This window comes from Hirundo rustica, chromosome 5 (genome assembly GCF_015227805.2).
Source record: "Hirundo rustica isolate bHirRus1 chromosome 5, bHirRus1.pri.v3, whole genome shotgun sequence".
NCBI classification, from domain to species: Eukaryota; Metazoa; Chordata; class Aves; order Passeriformes; family Hirundinidae; genus Hirundo; species Hirundo rustica.
In genome coordinates this window covers 35,603,346-35,615,789 of record NC_053454.1, presented here as the reverse complement: position 1 = coordinate 35,615,789, position 12,444 = coordinate 35,603,346, and the positions used below count along the sequence as shown (strand labels likewise).

Here is a 12,444-nt window from a genome sequence, read left to right as displayed (position 1 = left end):
AAATAAAAATAATCTCCAAAACATTTGTCAAATTAAAATACAGCACTAGATTATGTTGCCCCTGCCTAGTATCAACCCAAAAACTCACAAGTAGTAGTCAAACCAATGCTGGATCAAACAGAGTTTTGTTTCCATTCAGATTTCTATGATTTTTTCATCTATTATTTTTCCACTTGGATTAAAGAAAACAAAACAATAGAACTGTTAGAAGGACTATGACCCTAAAAAGAGGTGCACTCTTCTCAGCTTCCTGGGAAAACCTATGACACAGAGTTCAACTCTAATCTTCTGGAACATAGTCAAATTGTCTGCATGTCTGTTTATAAATACCTGTTCGACAGATCTGGCACATATACTAGTCCAGGAACTGAGTGGATTTTGTTCTCAAGACTTTAATCCAGTTAAGGAGATTAATGCAGATAACAAACTCTTACTGCTCCGCACAGCACACATGGAAGCCTTTGGTAAGAGGAGATGACTTTCACAGTTCAATGGTTCCTTCAGTCCACATGGTCTTCTACTGTATTTTAATAAAGTACAACTGCATGGATGCCTCTGTGTATTTGTTGTCAAAATGCAAAAACTTCACACTGTTCATAGATTACCAAACATTTCTGAGTACTGTTAGTTGGTCTTGTACTTTAAAAAAGATGTTCTTTTAATGTCCTCTTTTAATCAACTTTTTTTCCTTAGGATTATCACCTCCTACACTTCACTCAATTATATCCCCTTGATTTATTAAAGAAATATGGGTATTGATCTAGTATCGATACCCAACTGTGATGGACAAAAACTTTCTAACAGTTTAAAGTTACAAAGTGTATGTTTATTACGGCTGGGCAGCACGCGGGATATTTCCCTAATTCGCACTGCGAAATTCACAGGTAATTACAAAACCTTTTATTTACAAAAGTGTTGAATTCCCAAAATACAAATGCATATTCATACCCCTGTCACCTCCCATTCCTCGCTTCGTATGCTAATTGACAAAAAGGCTGTTAAGCATGCGTACTTTGTCTCCTAAAATGAGTCGGGGGTCTATTTTGGGGAGGGGTCACACAAAGTGAGGAAGTAAGATGAGTCTTCCTCGTCCTGACCTTTCTACCTTTTCAATGCATTCATGACAAATGATTCCTTGGTAGAACTTATAGTTTCCTGTGTTCAATGGGTCCTTTAAGCAGGAAATCTGCAGCTATCTTATGTCCTATTTACCACATTTTGGTTTTCATTACAAGCACAGCTACATAAACATAAAGCTGACAAGCAATGAGTTACTAAATCCGGGGTATCTTATCTAAGATCCTGCTTCTGTTAACTGTGAACAAAGCTTGCCTATCTACTTCAGCTATTTCAGCAACTTCTTATCTTAACTTTCCTAAAAATCCCTAATTCTTCAAATTTAATGTCTCACCCTCAATTATGGTATGAACTCACATTATCCCCATTTTTTTTTCCCCCCAGAATTATATGCCTTGTCTTTTTTTTTTTTTTTTTTTTTTTTTTTTGCTTTTTTTTATCAGCAGCTTCTTTGTCACAGATGAACATTCCCTCCAATTTAGGAAAATTTTATTTTGTCTAATGTTGCCATTTACTATTTTGTTTGATCTTAAAGAAGAACAACAATAAAACGTGAATATCAGTTGAAAAGTATTGCATAGAACAAATTTGCCAAGGGATTTACGGTAACGTGATGCATATAAATATCCCCCCACTTCCTGGTTTTCCCTTTACATTAGGAATACTGAAGGATAATAGAAATTTCTTCAAGGAGCTCACTCAGGTTTTTCCCCCTAGTGAACATCTTCTCCACAGTTGTCCTTCACAGGGTACCTCACATTTGGATGATGAGGCTGAGAGCGTGCCGGGAGCAGCGCGATGAATATCCGTGTCAGGGGCTGGGCTGGGCTCAGCATCATGTTTGATCTGAGCCAGGTGAGATTAACCCTAATGCCAGTCTCGGCCACTTGCAGCTGGAGCAGGACAAACACACAGAGATGAAGGGGGAGGCTGAGCCCAGCAGTGGCTTGCCCAGGGGCAGTGACTGTGGGTGAAGGGAACACCAGGAAAAGGGTTAGGGGAAAGCAAGCATGAAGGCACAGCCCCCGTAGATACACTCTGGAGGACGTGCAGGGAGAGAAAGAACAGGATTGAGTTTGCTGAAGACAGGCAGGGAAAAATACCTGCCCATGCGTGTATTTCCATGTGTTAAATGCTGAGAATTAGGCTTAACGTTTCTGTCAGAAGGTTTGGAAGATCTACAGGGAAAAAAAAAAAAAAAAAGAAAATAACACTCTGAAGGGCAGAGGCCTGCTATTACCAGAAAGTAAAACAAGCTGAATAGGCTCATGAAGAAAAGTCAAAGCTGCTATTATCTCTGTAGATGATCTTATCATTTGCAAAGCATCACATAACTGTTGTAGAATAAAAGAAATGCCATTTCTTGTGTGGAAAAAGTTCACTTAATCATAGAATTCACTATTTTTCTTTAACCTCGTCATAGTTATTACTGTAGAACAGAGGTTCATTTAAAAAAAATCTATTTTATTAGACTATGTATTGTATATATGTGTATGCATATTTTAAAGATATGAAATATGCAAACACTTAACATTAATTATTACATTGTGAAAATGTTTGACATATCTCACATACAAAAATCATATTTTCCAGACTGATCACCCTCAAATCCTTACTTTTCTTTCTTGTATTAGTGAAAAACAACCTTGCTGCAGTGGGGCCAGGACTATGACTGCAGCAGAACTCTTCTTCTGCATCATCCCCGGAGCTGCTTTAAGCGATACAGACTCCAGCCCATAGCTCCATGCAGTCGCATTTGTGACACACCAGCTCTGCCACCATGTTCCTCATGCCGGGACGAGACCCTGAGAACACACGGCCAGATCACGACCGGTCACTACGTCCTGCTGTGACGGTTAAAGGTTTACAAGTTTCTCTTGGCCATCTGCTCCTTTCAGGAGAAACATGGCTTTAGACTGTCCAAAATCACCGTGTTCCAAGTAGCATCTGCCCTTTGTACCTTGTCAGAAACTCTCACTATTCTTAAAGCCCTAGTCCTGCAAGGCATACCTATATATAATGCTTTAACTGAGGTACAGGTCTCAAGACCAGTTTTTTGAAGCTGGGGCTTACTAGGAGATGAAAATCTTATATTTCTTTTTTCTGCTTTCCTTGTTCACTGCTATCGTCCCTGTTTCCAAGCATGAGGTACACTGCAGCTCAGTGGCATTGGTGCATCCCCTCCTCAGCAGCAGCCAGTTTTATGTTGCTTCAGTTCCAATTCAAATTATGGCACAAAGAACAGCATGTCATGGAGAAGAAAATGAAAGGAAAGCAGAAATAAGAATTAAACATCCTAATGAGGTTTCTGTGCTTAATATGTTTCATATTTCAGAAGATGGCATCAATATGAGGCATTCAACACTGCCTTCTTGGGAAAGGTTTCCACCTACTTAGTTCAAACCAGGCAGGTGATCAACCTGACGCTTTTCCTCTGTGTTTAACAATGTGATTTAGTTTATTATTTCAAAAGGACTAAGTGGTGAGGATGTGATATGCAACTAAACTAGCTGAATTGTAAAATTCCAGGAATTGATTTGCATGCTTTAACCAGAACATTAATTTGTTGAGGATAAATTTGTTTCCCCATGAGATTTGTTCCAAAATGAATATTTATCCTTACAAAGAAATACATGTGAGTATAGCTATTTAATAAAAGGCAGGACTTATGGTCTCAGAGACCAAAATATTCTCTATTAACCACTGGAAAGTGATTCATGCTAAGTATCATTTAGCTGGGCAACTATGAAAAAATGTTTAGATCCTTTGAAAAACCTAGCTCTAATAATCCCTTTTCTGGCCTAATATGTAGAACCATAGGATATCCATGCAAGTCTCTTAGGGTGTTTTGTTTTTTAATAACTCCTAAAGCAGGTACCCCTGCCCTCAAATCCTCCCTTTCAAACGAAGCTCAGCAGTGCCAAATCAAAGACCAACTGAAATGATCTTCCCCGGCGCTCTCATTTATCTGACCAAATTCCACTTTACACAAGGAAGGAAGGAGTCCACAGGAGCTTGTGGGCAAAACCTTTTTCTCAGGATAAATTTCTCCCTGGAGAATAGCTGCAAATCTGTCTGGTGCTTACACTACTGCAAGCCAAAGATGATCCACTTCTCTACTAGGCACCATCCCTATTGGTGTGGCAGCAGAAACACTTACCTGTCTCCATCATTGCTAGTAACTGTTAAACACAGAAGTAACTCTGTGATACGCTGGGATCCTCTGCAGACACCTGAAAGAACAAGAAACTATAGGTGAAACTCTCAAAATTCAGAAACTGCTGGACTTTCTCCCTTGTAGAAAACACAAGTTAGAAGAACCCATGTGGGACAGAAGGAGCTGTTAAAGACACTTTGTGCTCTGGGGTTGTTCTTTCCGATTGACATCTACCCAAAATGCAGGCGGTGCTGAAATGTGAGACATAAATCGGCTTGCTACTTAACAATATATGTGGGGTTTCTGTGCAACCCAATGAAAATAAAATGTGATTTTTTTTGAGAGAGAGCTTGTATAAACATCCCCTTTCCTCCTGAGATGAAATTTACGATAGTCTGATATTTATGGTTTATAAACTGAGCTGTGTTCTTCAGAAAACCAACTACATAAATACTTCTGGTAACCCAGAAGTGAAAAATTTAAAAAATCCATTGGATCTTGATGATAGAAGAGACTCTATAAACTGTTGCCATTGGCTATTATAGGAAGAACAGTACAAAAATATTCTGTTCTAAAATATGCTACATCAACTGAAGGTGAGTTGCAATCATGATAATGTTCAATAAATACTTACAAGCAATACATACATATTAAAATTTAAATTACATTAATGTAAGAATAAAAGTTTCAGATATAATTTCAAATTAATTTATAGATATATTCCAGTTGTAGTTGAAATTTTCTTACTTTAGGTCCTGTGAAAAAAACTCCAACTATTTAGAAATATTAAATAAGCATATAGTTTCAGTGTCTCCTGTTTTTAACTACATCACCTAACTATATGGTACATTGGCTTAAAAATGGCCATTCCCTGTACCAAGGTGTAAACACTCAGCCCCACGTCTGCCATGCACTGCTGTTCATTGTCTAAATCACTCTGATTCAATGTTTTATGTGCTCGCGCTCAAAGCAGAAATGCTGCTGCTGAGGGAAACCGTCCTGCTGAGGGATAAAATAATCTTGTGCAAAAGAAAAGGGGGTGATGCCAGTGGGAGACAGGGACTGGGAAGGATGTCTACCTCAAAAAATTTTTTGAACCTGTTTTGTGACATGCTATTAGTAGTATTTATGGGGCATAGTAAACTGTAATGAACATGCAAAACTGAGTATCTAGGGCTGGAATCCTCTTAAACTGAAAGTTTTCATTTAACTGTAGCCTTTCATCTGCGCCAAACAGATTAACCTACAATGGTTTTCTTGTTTCTTAGAAGCACAATAGACACAAGTTTAGATTAAGCACAGAAGAGTTCATTGAAATCAATATCCATGCAGCCTACCTCAGGAAAAATCAGCTCAGGCTGTCAACAAACAGAGAAGACTCTGGAATAAACCAAATATGCACAGACTTTGAAGTGAATCGCTCGTGACTGATGTGCTGTGCTGTGGGAAGGTCCTCTGCTCCCTTGGCTTGTGCTGCTTCTGAAAAACTGTTTGCCATTATGGCACATGGTCTCACTGAGAGCACACAAAGCTAGTTAACTGACAAACAAACACACTGTGGAACTGTATTTTAAATAATTTTTCTCAGTGGTATCAGGTTAGTTGGCACAGCCATAGATCTCTCTTAACCATTTAAATTACTTTACATTCACATAAGAAATGTAGTATGGTTAATGATGTCTCAAAGTATTAGCTACTGTAATCCAGATGCAGAAATCAGTATCCTCAGCAATATTCAAATTGCTGTCAGATCAGTTTCTGCTGATCTATTCCAAATGACAGTGTAGTAATGGGAATCTTTCCCAACTGTTCTTTTGACTGATATGTTAAAAATATAGCAAATATGGGTCCTGCTACCTGGCACTTCCTAGACTATGAAACTCCACTCTTAGAAAATATTTTACTCTCTCAGTCATAAGATATATGATTTCTGACACTAAATGTTGATTAGGAGACATATTCAAAGCAGTCTGTGCAATAGCAAGGTCTATAGGATAAACAAGATTCTTTCATTGCTGGTTACAGTGACCTGTCCAGTATAGGCAAAGAAAAACTACACAAAGAATTAACAAGAACACAAAGTACACAAGTGTGTTTATTACATTTTGCAAGCACTTTGTTCTACATTTCAAAAACGCCACCATCAAGCTGTTGGCACATTTATGTACAAAACAGATTAATTGTAATGCCTGCTACAAAGCATTCTTTGTGAAAATACAAACTCTAATACCAGAGAAGAGCCAAAAGCATTAACATCATTACATGAGTTTAAAAGACATAGTTTTAAAAATCAGCACAAACATTTTAAGACACAAAACTGAAACACTACAATATAGAATCCAAAAAGAGGTTCCTAATATTTTTGCAGAACTGTAATACCTGTACTGCACATTATCAGAAAACTGTTGACCCCATAGGACAGCTTAAGTGTAAAAAAATCCAAACCTAAAGCAAAACCCCAAATCAAAAACACAACCAAAAAAAAAAACAAAACCAAAAAAAAAAAAAAAAAAAAAGAAAAAACCCCCAAAAAACCCCCCAAAACAACTAAAAAAACACAACAAAAAACAAACACAAAAAAAAACCAACAAAAAAAAACCCAAAACAAGCAAAAGAAAAGAAAAAAGAAAACAAAACAAAACAACTCAACCAACTAATACTACTTAATGCATTATCATGCCACAAGTAACTATAGTATTATCTTCTACTTACTACAAGAATTGTTAAAAATTACTGATGATGCATGACTAGTAATAGTACAAAGAAGAGTTTTACTCAAGAAGTTTTATTAGAAATGCACTTACACTGAGAGAGAATTCACAATGGTCCAATAAGTGCACAAAACTACCTAAGATTTTTAACACTGACAAAAATGTCTTGTCAGGCTACATCACTTTAAAAGACACTTTACAGCATTCTTGTAGCATTAGAAATAGGCAAAATAAAAAAAGAATCCACCAAATTTGGTCCAATAATACTGACTTTTCTTAAATAGGGTTTTTTGTTCTGTTTTTGATACAGGTAATTCTTTCAATTTAAGATGACCTATCTTTCTGATAATATTTTCCTATCAAAATAAAGGTTCAAATATATTACTACACTTTGAAATAATAAGCTCTGTAGTGGTCTTTCACCTTACTTCAACGTAATACAGGTAAACCATTATGTGTAGGAAAGCTAGAAGCCAAGCTATAACATTTATGGAAGTCTCCTTTGATATATCTTTTACAGTTCAGACAGGTGCAATCCATTTAAATTTTTAAAGCAGGTAAAAAGACATCTGACTCCTATGGTCACTGCATTTTTGATATATTACTTTCATAAATGTAGCTAAGCAGTAATTTCTCACATCATCACATGGACAGCTCCAATTTAGCATAACCATCATTGAATTAAAGAGAGATTATTCTGTAGAAAACTATGAATAACTATATCACTTAATTAACAGTTGTCTATATACCATAACAGGTAACCGTGGTATTGAATTCCTTCAAAAGGCAAGTGGCCATGCATTGTTAGCACCACGGACTGCATGCTCACAATACAAACAGGAATTATCACCCATGGAACTTGAAACAAGAGAATATTCTTTAAAAACATCAATAATACAATGTTAACAAAGATAAGAAGCACTTTTTTCTTTTTTTTTTTCTTTTTTTTCTTTTTTCACTTTTTTTTTTCGATTTTTTACCCACTATTACAAATTTAGAAATTGCACCTTTGTTTAAAACGTTCTTAGGACCTTCATTCAAATTGATCAGGGTCCCTCTGGCAGGTTTTCCATATATAAAGGAAAGTCATCATAATGTTTTCTTTATATATTGTACATCATGTACAATGGTCCCTTTGAAGTATACCTGTAGTTAAAGTAGTTACTGAACTCAAAACTAAAAAGTATAAAAAGCTACTTTTTTTTTTTCCCAAAAACATATAAGAAACAATGCAAAAGGTGTTATGCATAACACATACAAAGTGATTAAAAAAATCAAACACATAATTGTATTTGACAGTAGTTTAGTATCCTTGACCTATCAGAACTAATTAGCTTAAAGGGATTCAGGAAAGGCTATATAGGAGCTTTGTGGTATAGAATGGTCACACAAAGTAAGAACTAATTGAGAAACCAAGTGCTAGACAACCAAGAATTGTATGTAGGTGATATGTAAGTCACCCAAACTATCTTTTGTGAGAAGCACTTTCAATTTTTAAAATGGTAGGATGGCCTTTAGTTAAACAACAAAGCATTCACATGTTAGGAAGTAAGACAAGGTTTCTTTTATGTATAAGCATTGAGCCGCTCTTTAGAACGAGTAGAATGAATATCATGCAGCTCTTGTTCTTCCTTTGATTTAATATCCTCATATTTTTGCATTCTGCAGGCATCTTTCACATAGGCCCAGTTGGCAGACAAGACCATGAGATAATGAACCTGTAAGAGAGGTAGCACGGTGTTAAGAAACAATAGAGGCAGTCAGAATAGAGCCTGTGTAAACTTCAAGGCTGCAGGACAGAGATTCCTCATCAGCAGGAACTAGGCATTCCTGTGTCAAGAAGTAGTATAGGACCATGGTGGCAAATTCAGGCTTCATTAATCTTCAGATTACTCATCTCACAGATGTTACTGTCACTATAACTAGTAGTTGGTAGCAATAGATATAAGAACAAAACCCCTAAAACCTGAAAAATCCACAACTCATCCCTGCATCATTTTTCAGCTAGTCTGCAGATGTATATTCTGGTTATGTGTTTATTGTACACTTTTCCCCACTGAAGAAGTATTTGTTAAAGTAGTTCCTAAGAAAGAAATATACCATAGACACATCTTATGGTTTCATAGCTAATACAATTACAGAAAGTTTTGCTTTTTAATTTCTTGTTCAAGTTAACATTCTTTCGACTACAATTCTAGCTTTGCATTCAACTTGGCAACCCGGGAAAAAATTGTCAATAACTGAAAATTAAGTTCAGTTAGGCAAAATGTGAGAAAATATAGTTGAAAAAAAATGGATGTTCTCTTTACTCTATATTCAGTCAGAAAATAAAAATGTTCCACAAGGACATTCAGCTGGTTTATGCTGGGACTCTCTGGACATTTATTCCTTCCCTAGCAGGCTTTCAGACACTTTCTGATGAGACCATCTCTTTAATTTATGTTAATCTATTTCCTCAGAAGCAATGGACAATTTTGTGAGATCCAAAATATTTCACCCCTCTCTAAGAAATAAGAATTTATACTGGGATTCAGTTAATGGAAAATGGAATAATAATGCAATAAATAATAAAAAACCACCTTGAGTTTATGCAAATTCTCCTGTTCATGTTATACTGTGGTAGAAATGAGTATTTTAGATACTAAATGGATAGATCCATTCTAATATGTTTTATTGGGAGTTTTTTTTTGAATACCCAAGGTTATTTGGACTTTTTTTCCCCACAAATGTTTATTGGCAATTGGTTGCTGACTAGTACAGGCAAAATGACATTTCTTAATCTGGATAATAAGGATTAAGAAAAGCATTCTGAAGCCCTTAAAAAGACCAGCTATTTTTGCTACCTATTTTATCCTCATGTTTTATGTCACGTTTCCAATTAATCCTTATTTGTGGAATACTGTCTGACTTGAGGAGGCATAAAATAGAAAGGAGTTGTTCAGAGAATCTGTCCTCTAGAAAATAAACCTAGAGAATAGTATTTCTACACATCTTTAGCACTTTCTTAATATCTATAGAACAACACCAGCAACACAGTCCGTGAGTATAGATGTTGGAAATGGCAGCATGTTGAGTATCACTCTGGAACACTCTCTAATCATAATTTAGTACACAAGAAAAAGGAACACCTTCTACCCTAACGCAGCTTTTGCAAAAGCTTTCACCATGGATAGTTTCTGCATCAGGCATTTCTAGATCAAATGAGAGACCCTAATCCCGGATCCCCAGTGCACTGAATGAAATGCCCTAAGCTCTCCACAGGAAAACTATTGAGAAAAATCTAAATAAACAGGTTGGTAATCCTAGCAATTTTGTCATCTCAATTGCAATTTGTACCCAATGAAAACATGAATACTCATCCTTTGAATCTGAAATTTCAGTTAAAAAATACATTCTGAACCTCAAACAGATTGTAGACATGAAAATCCTGAAAGCGGTGGGTATCTGAGCAGTGTACTCAACATCTTCATGACCTTTAAAAACATATTTGCCAGAAATCGTTGCAACTGAAGAATCTGCCATGAAAATGGGATGAAGTAGGCACTATTCTTATCCTCTCAAAATATTTGGTAATGACCCAGTAAGAGACAAATTTAAACTTTATGTTTTGCTGTTTCACTCAGCATTTTTCTTTGTTAAAAAATAGATTTTGAAGGTATATTGGTAACAGTCTGATCTTCATTAAACACCCATTCTTTGCCCATCCCTTCTTTATGAAGTTACTGAATCAAACTACTATAATGACTGTTCAAAACTCTTGGAGTTCATGTTCACTTTAAGAAGGAAGGCTTGCCAGGAAACATCTACTTTAACTTATATAATCTCAAATACATATCCATGTTTTATAATGACATATACATTGAATAGTACCGCCACCTTTTTTTTTTTTTTTTTTAACACCAAGTTCCTACATAACATTGCCACACTAAGGAAGTAATTTTTAAGTGACTGTCTAATTGCATTTCACAATTCCATGATCCGAATAGCCTAAAGCCAGTGGGGCCCTCATCAAGGCTTATTTAAATTGAAGCCAGGCAGCTTCCACAGTGTGCCTCAGGAGGTTTCAATTACAGACATCTGCAAGACAGTGCAGGACCTTTCCATACCTATTCTTGCTTAGATTTCTTCATAAGGTGAAAGTATGCTTCAGTTTAGAAATTGTGGAATTGCAGCTAGCCTAGGAAGGTATTGGGGTTTTGTTGTTGTATTTTTCCATTCAGAACATGTCACTACTTCCCCAGAACCTGAGTCTAAATAACTTTTCTTCCTCCCTTTACACGCATCTCATTCCCTGCAGAAGAGCACAATCATACTGTGGAATAGACCACTTTACATTCCCCTTGTTCCTGTTTTAAGGGAATTGATTGTATCTCCACCTTGCAGGACATAATTTCTGTGGAAGTTAAGAAAAAAGAGTTACCAGCTCACATGGTAACTTGTGAGAAAGGAAATTTTTTATCTCATGATTAAGTTTTTCTACAGTGCTTTTGGGAAACATCAGAGGTAGAATGTATACTGACTTTGCAATCAACTCTTGAATGCTAGAGCTTACATTTAAACATCTTCATGTCTTCTGTTTCTATCTAACACAGCATCGACAACAGTAAAATTAATATATATTATTGTAATGATATTTTCCATATGCATTTGTTATCCATTCAGACATAAGAAAGAACAGTATTGCTCAGAATCATATATGGTAGAAATTAAATATGATCCAAAAACCTGGCTATTTTTTCTGTGATGAAGACTCTCAAAAAACATTTACAACATAAATAATTCTATCAGGTTTTGTTTCTTTTTTTCCCATCTTGCATTGACATAAGAATGATAAATTTTCAAAATAAACTCTTTGACACTGTTCTTTGCTGCAAAATGAAACTTTTCCTGACATATACTGTAAAATATGAGGTTTTCTATATATCAGTCCAAAAACGCAGGACAATCCTCCTTTGAAGACTAAAGAGGTATGTAGAGAATTATAAAAAAATTCTAGCATTCATAAACAAATCTGAGACCAAGAAATATGGGGAATGTGCGATTTGTGACCAAATGGTTTTGCAAGTATTAATAAGTTTTGTGGTGGCTTTGCAACAAACTATTACTTTAAAAAATATATATATTTTTAAAATACAGTTTCATGAAAGGTATCCTGGGGACAGATGAACTTATCATTTATGAATAAGTTGATTCTTTTGTGAATTTTGTAGAATCATATTGATATTAGAGGGTTTAAGAAATCTTCAGATATTAAATAGTCTGGCACTTGCAAATATTTATAAACTCAGAAGTGAGGATACAGTGAAGTATATTGATGACATAACTTTAAATGTCAATTCAGAGAGCATATTTTACCAATTCAGTTATTCAGCAGTGTCCCTAATTTTGCACTACTGTTACTGGCTGGCCATAAATACAATACACTTACCATTTTAGTCCATCTGACTTATTCTGGTTTAAAGTAATTGTTTGGAAGACATTGTTTTAAGAGTGCATTAT

The 12,444-nt window shown here is 35.7% G+C and overlaps 1 protein-coding gene across 1 annotated transcript in view; it reads right to left on the bottom strand.

Annotated features, from left to right (window-relative positions):
* Positions 1 to 6,299: 6,299 nt before the first annotated feature.
* GPM6A (glycoprotein M6A) overlaps positions 6,300 to 12,444 on the bottom strand; it is a 115,615-nt gene continuing 109,470 nt past the window's right edge. The window contains exon 7 of the mRNA XM_040064484.2: positions 6,300 to 8,663. Within this exon, the coding sequence (XP_039920418.1) occupies positions 8,511 to 8,663 (153 nt within the window). The 3' untranslated portion in view covers positions 6,300 to 8,510. The remainder of the gene's footprint in view (positions 8,664 to 12,444) is intronic.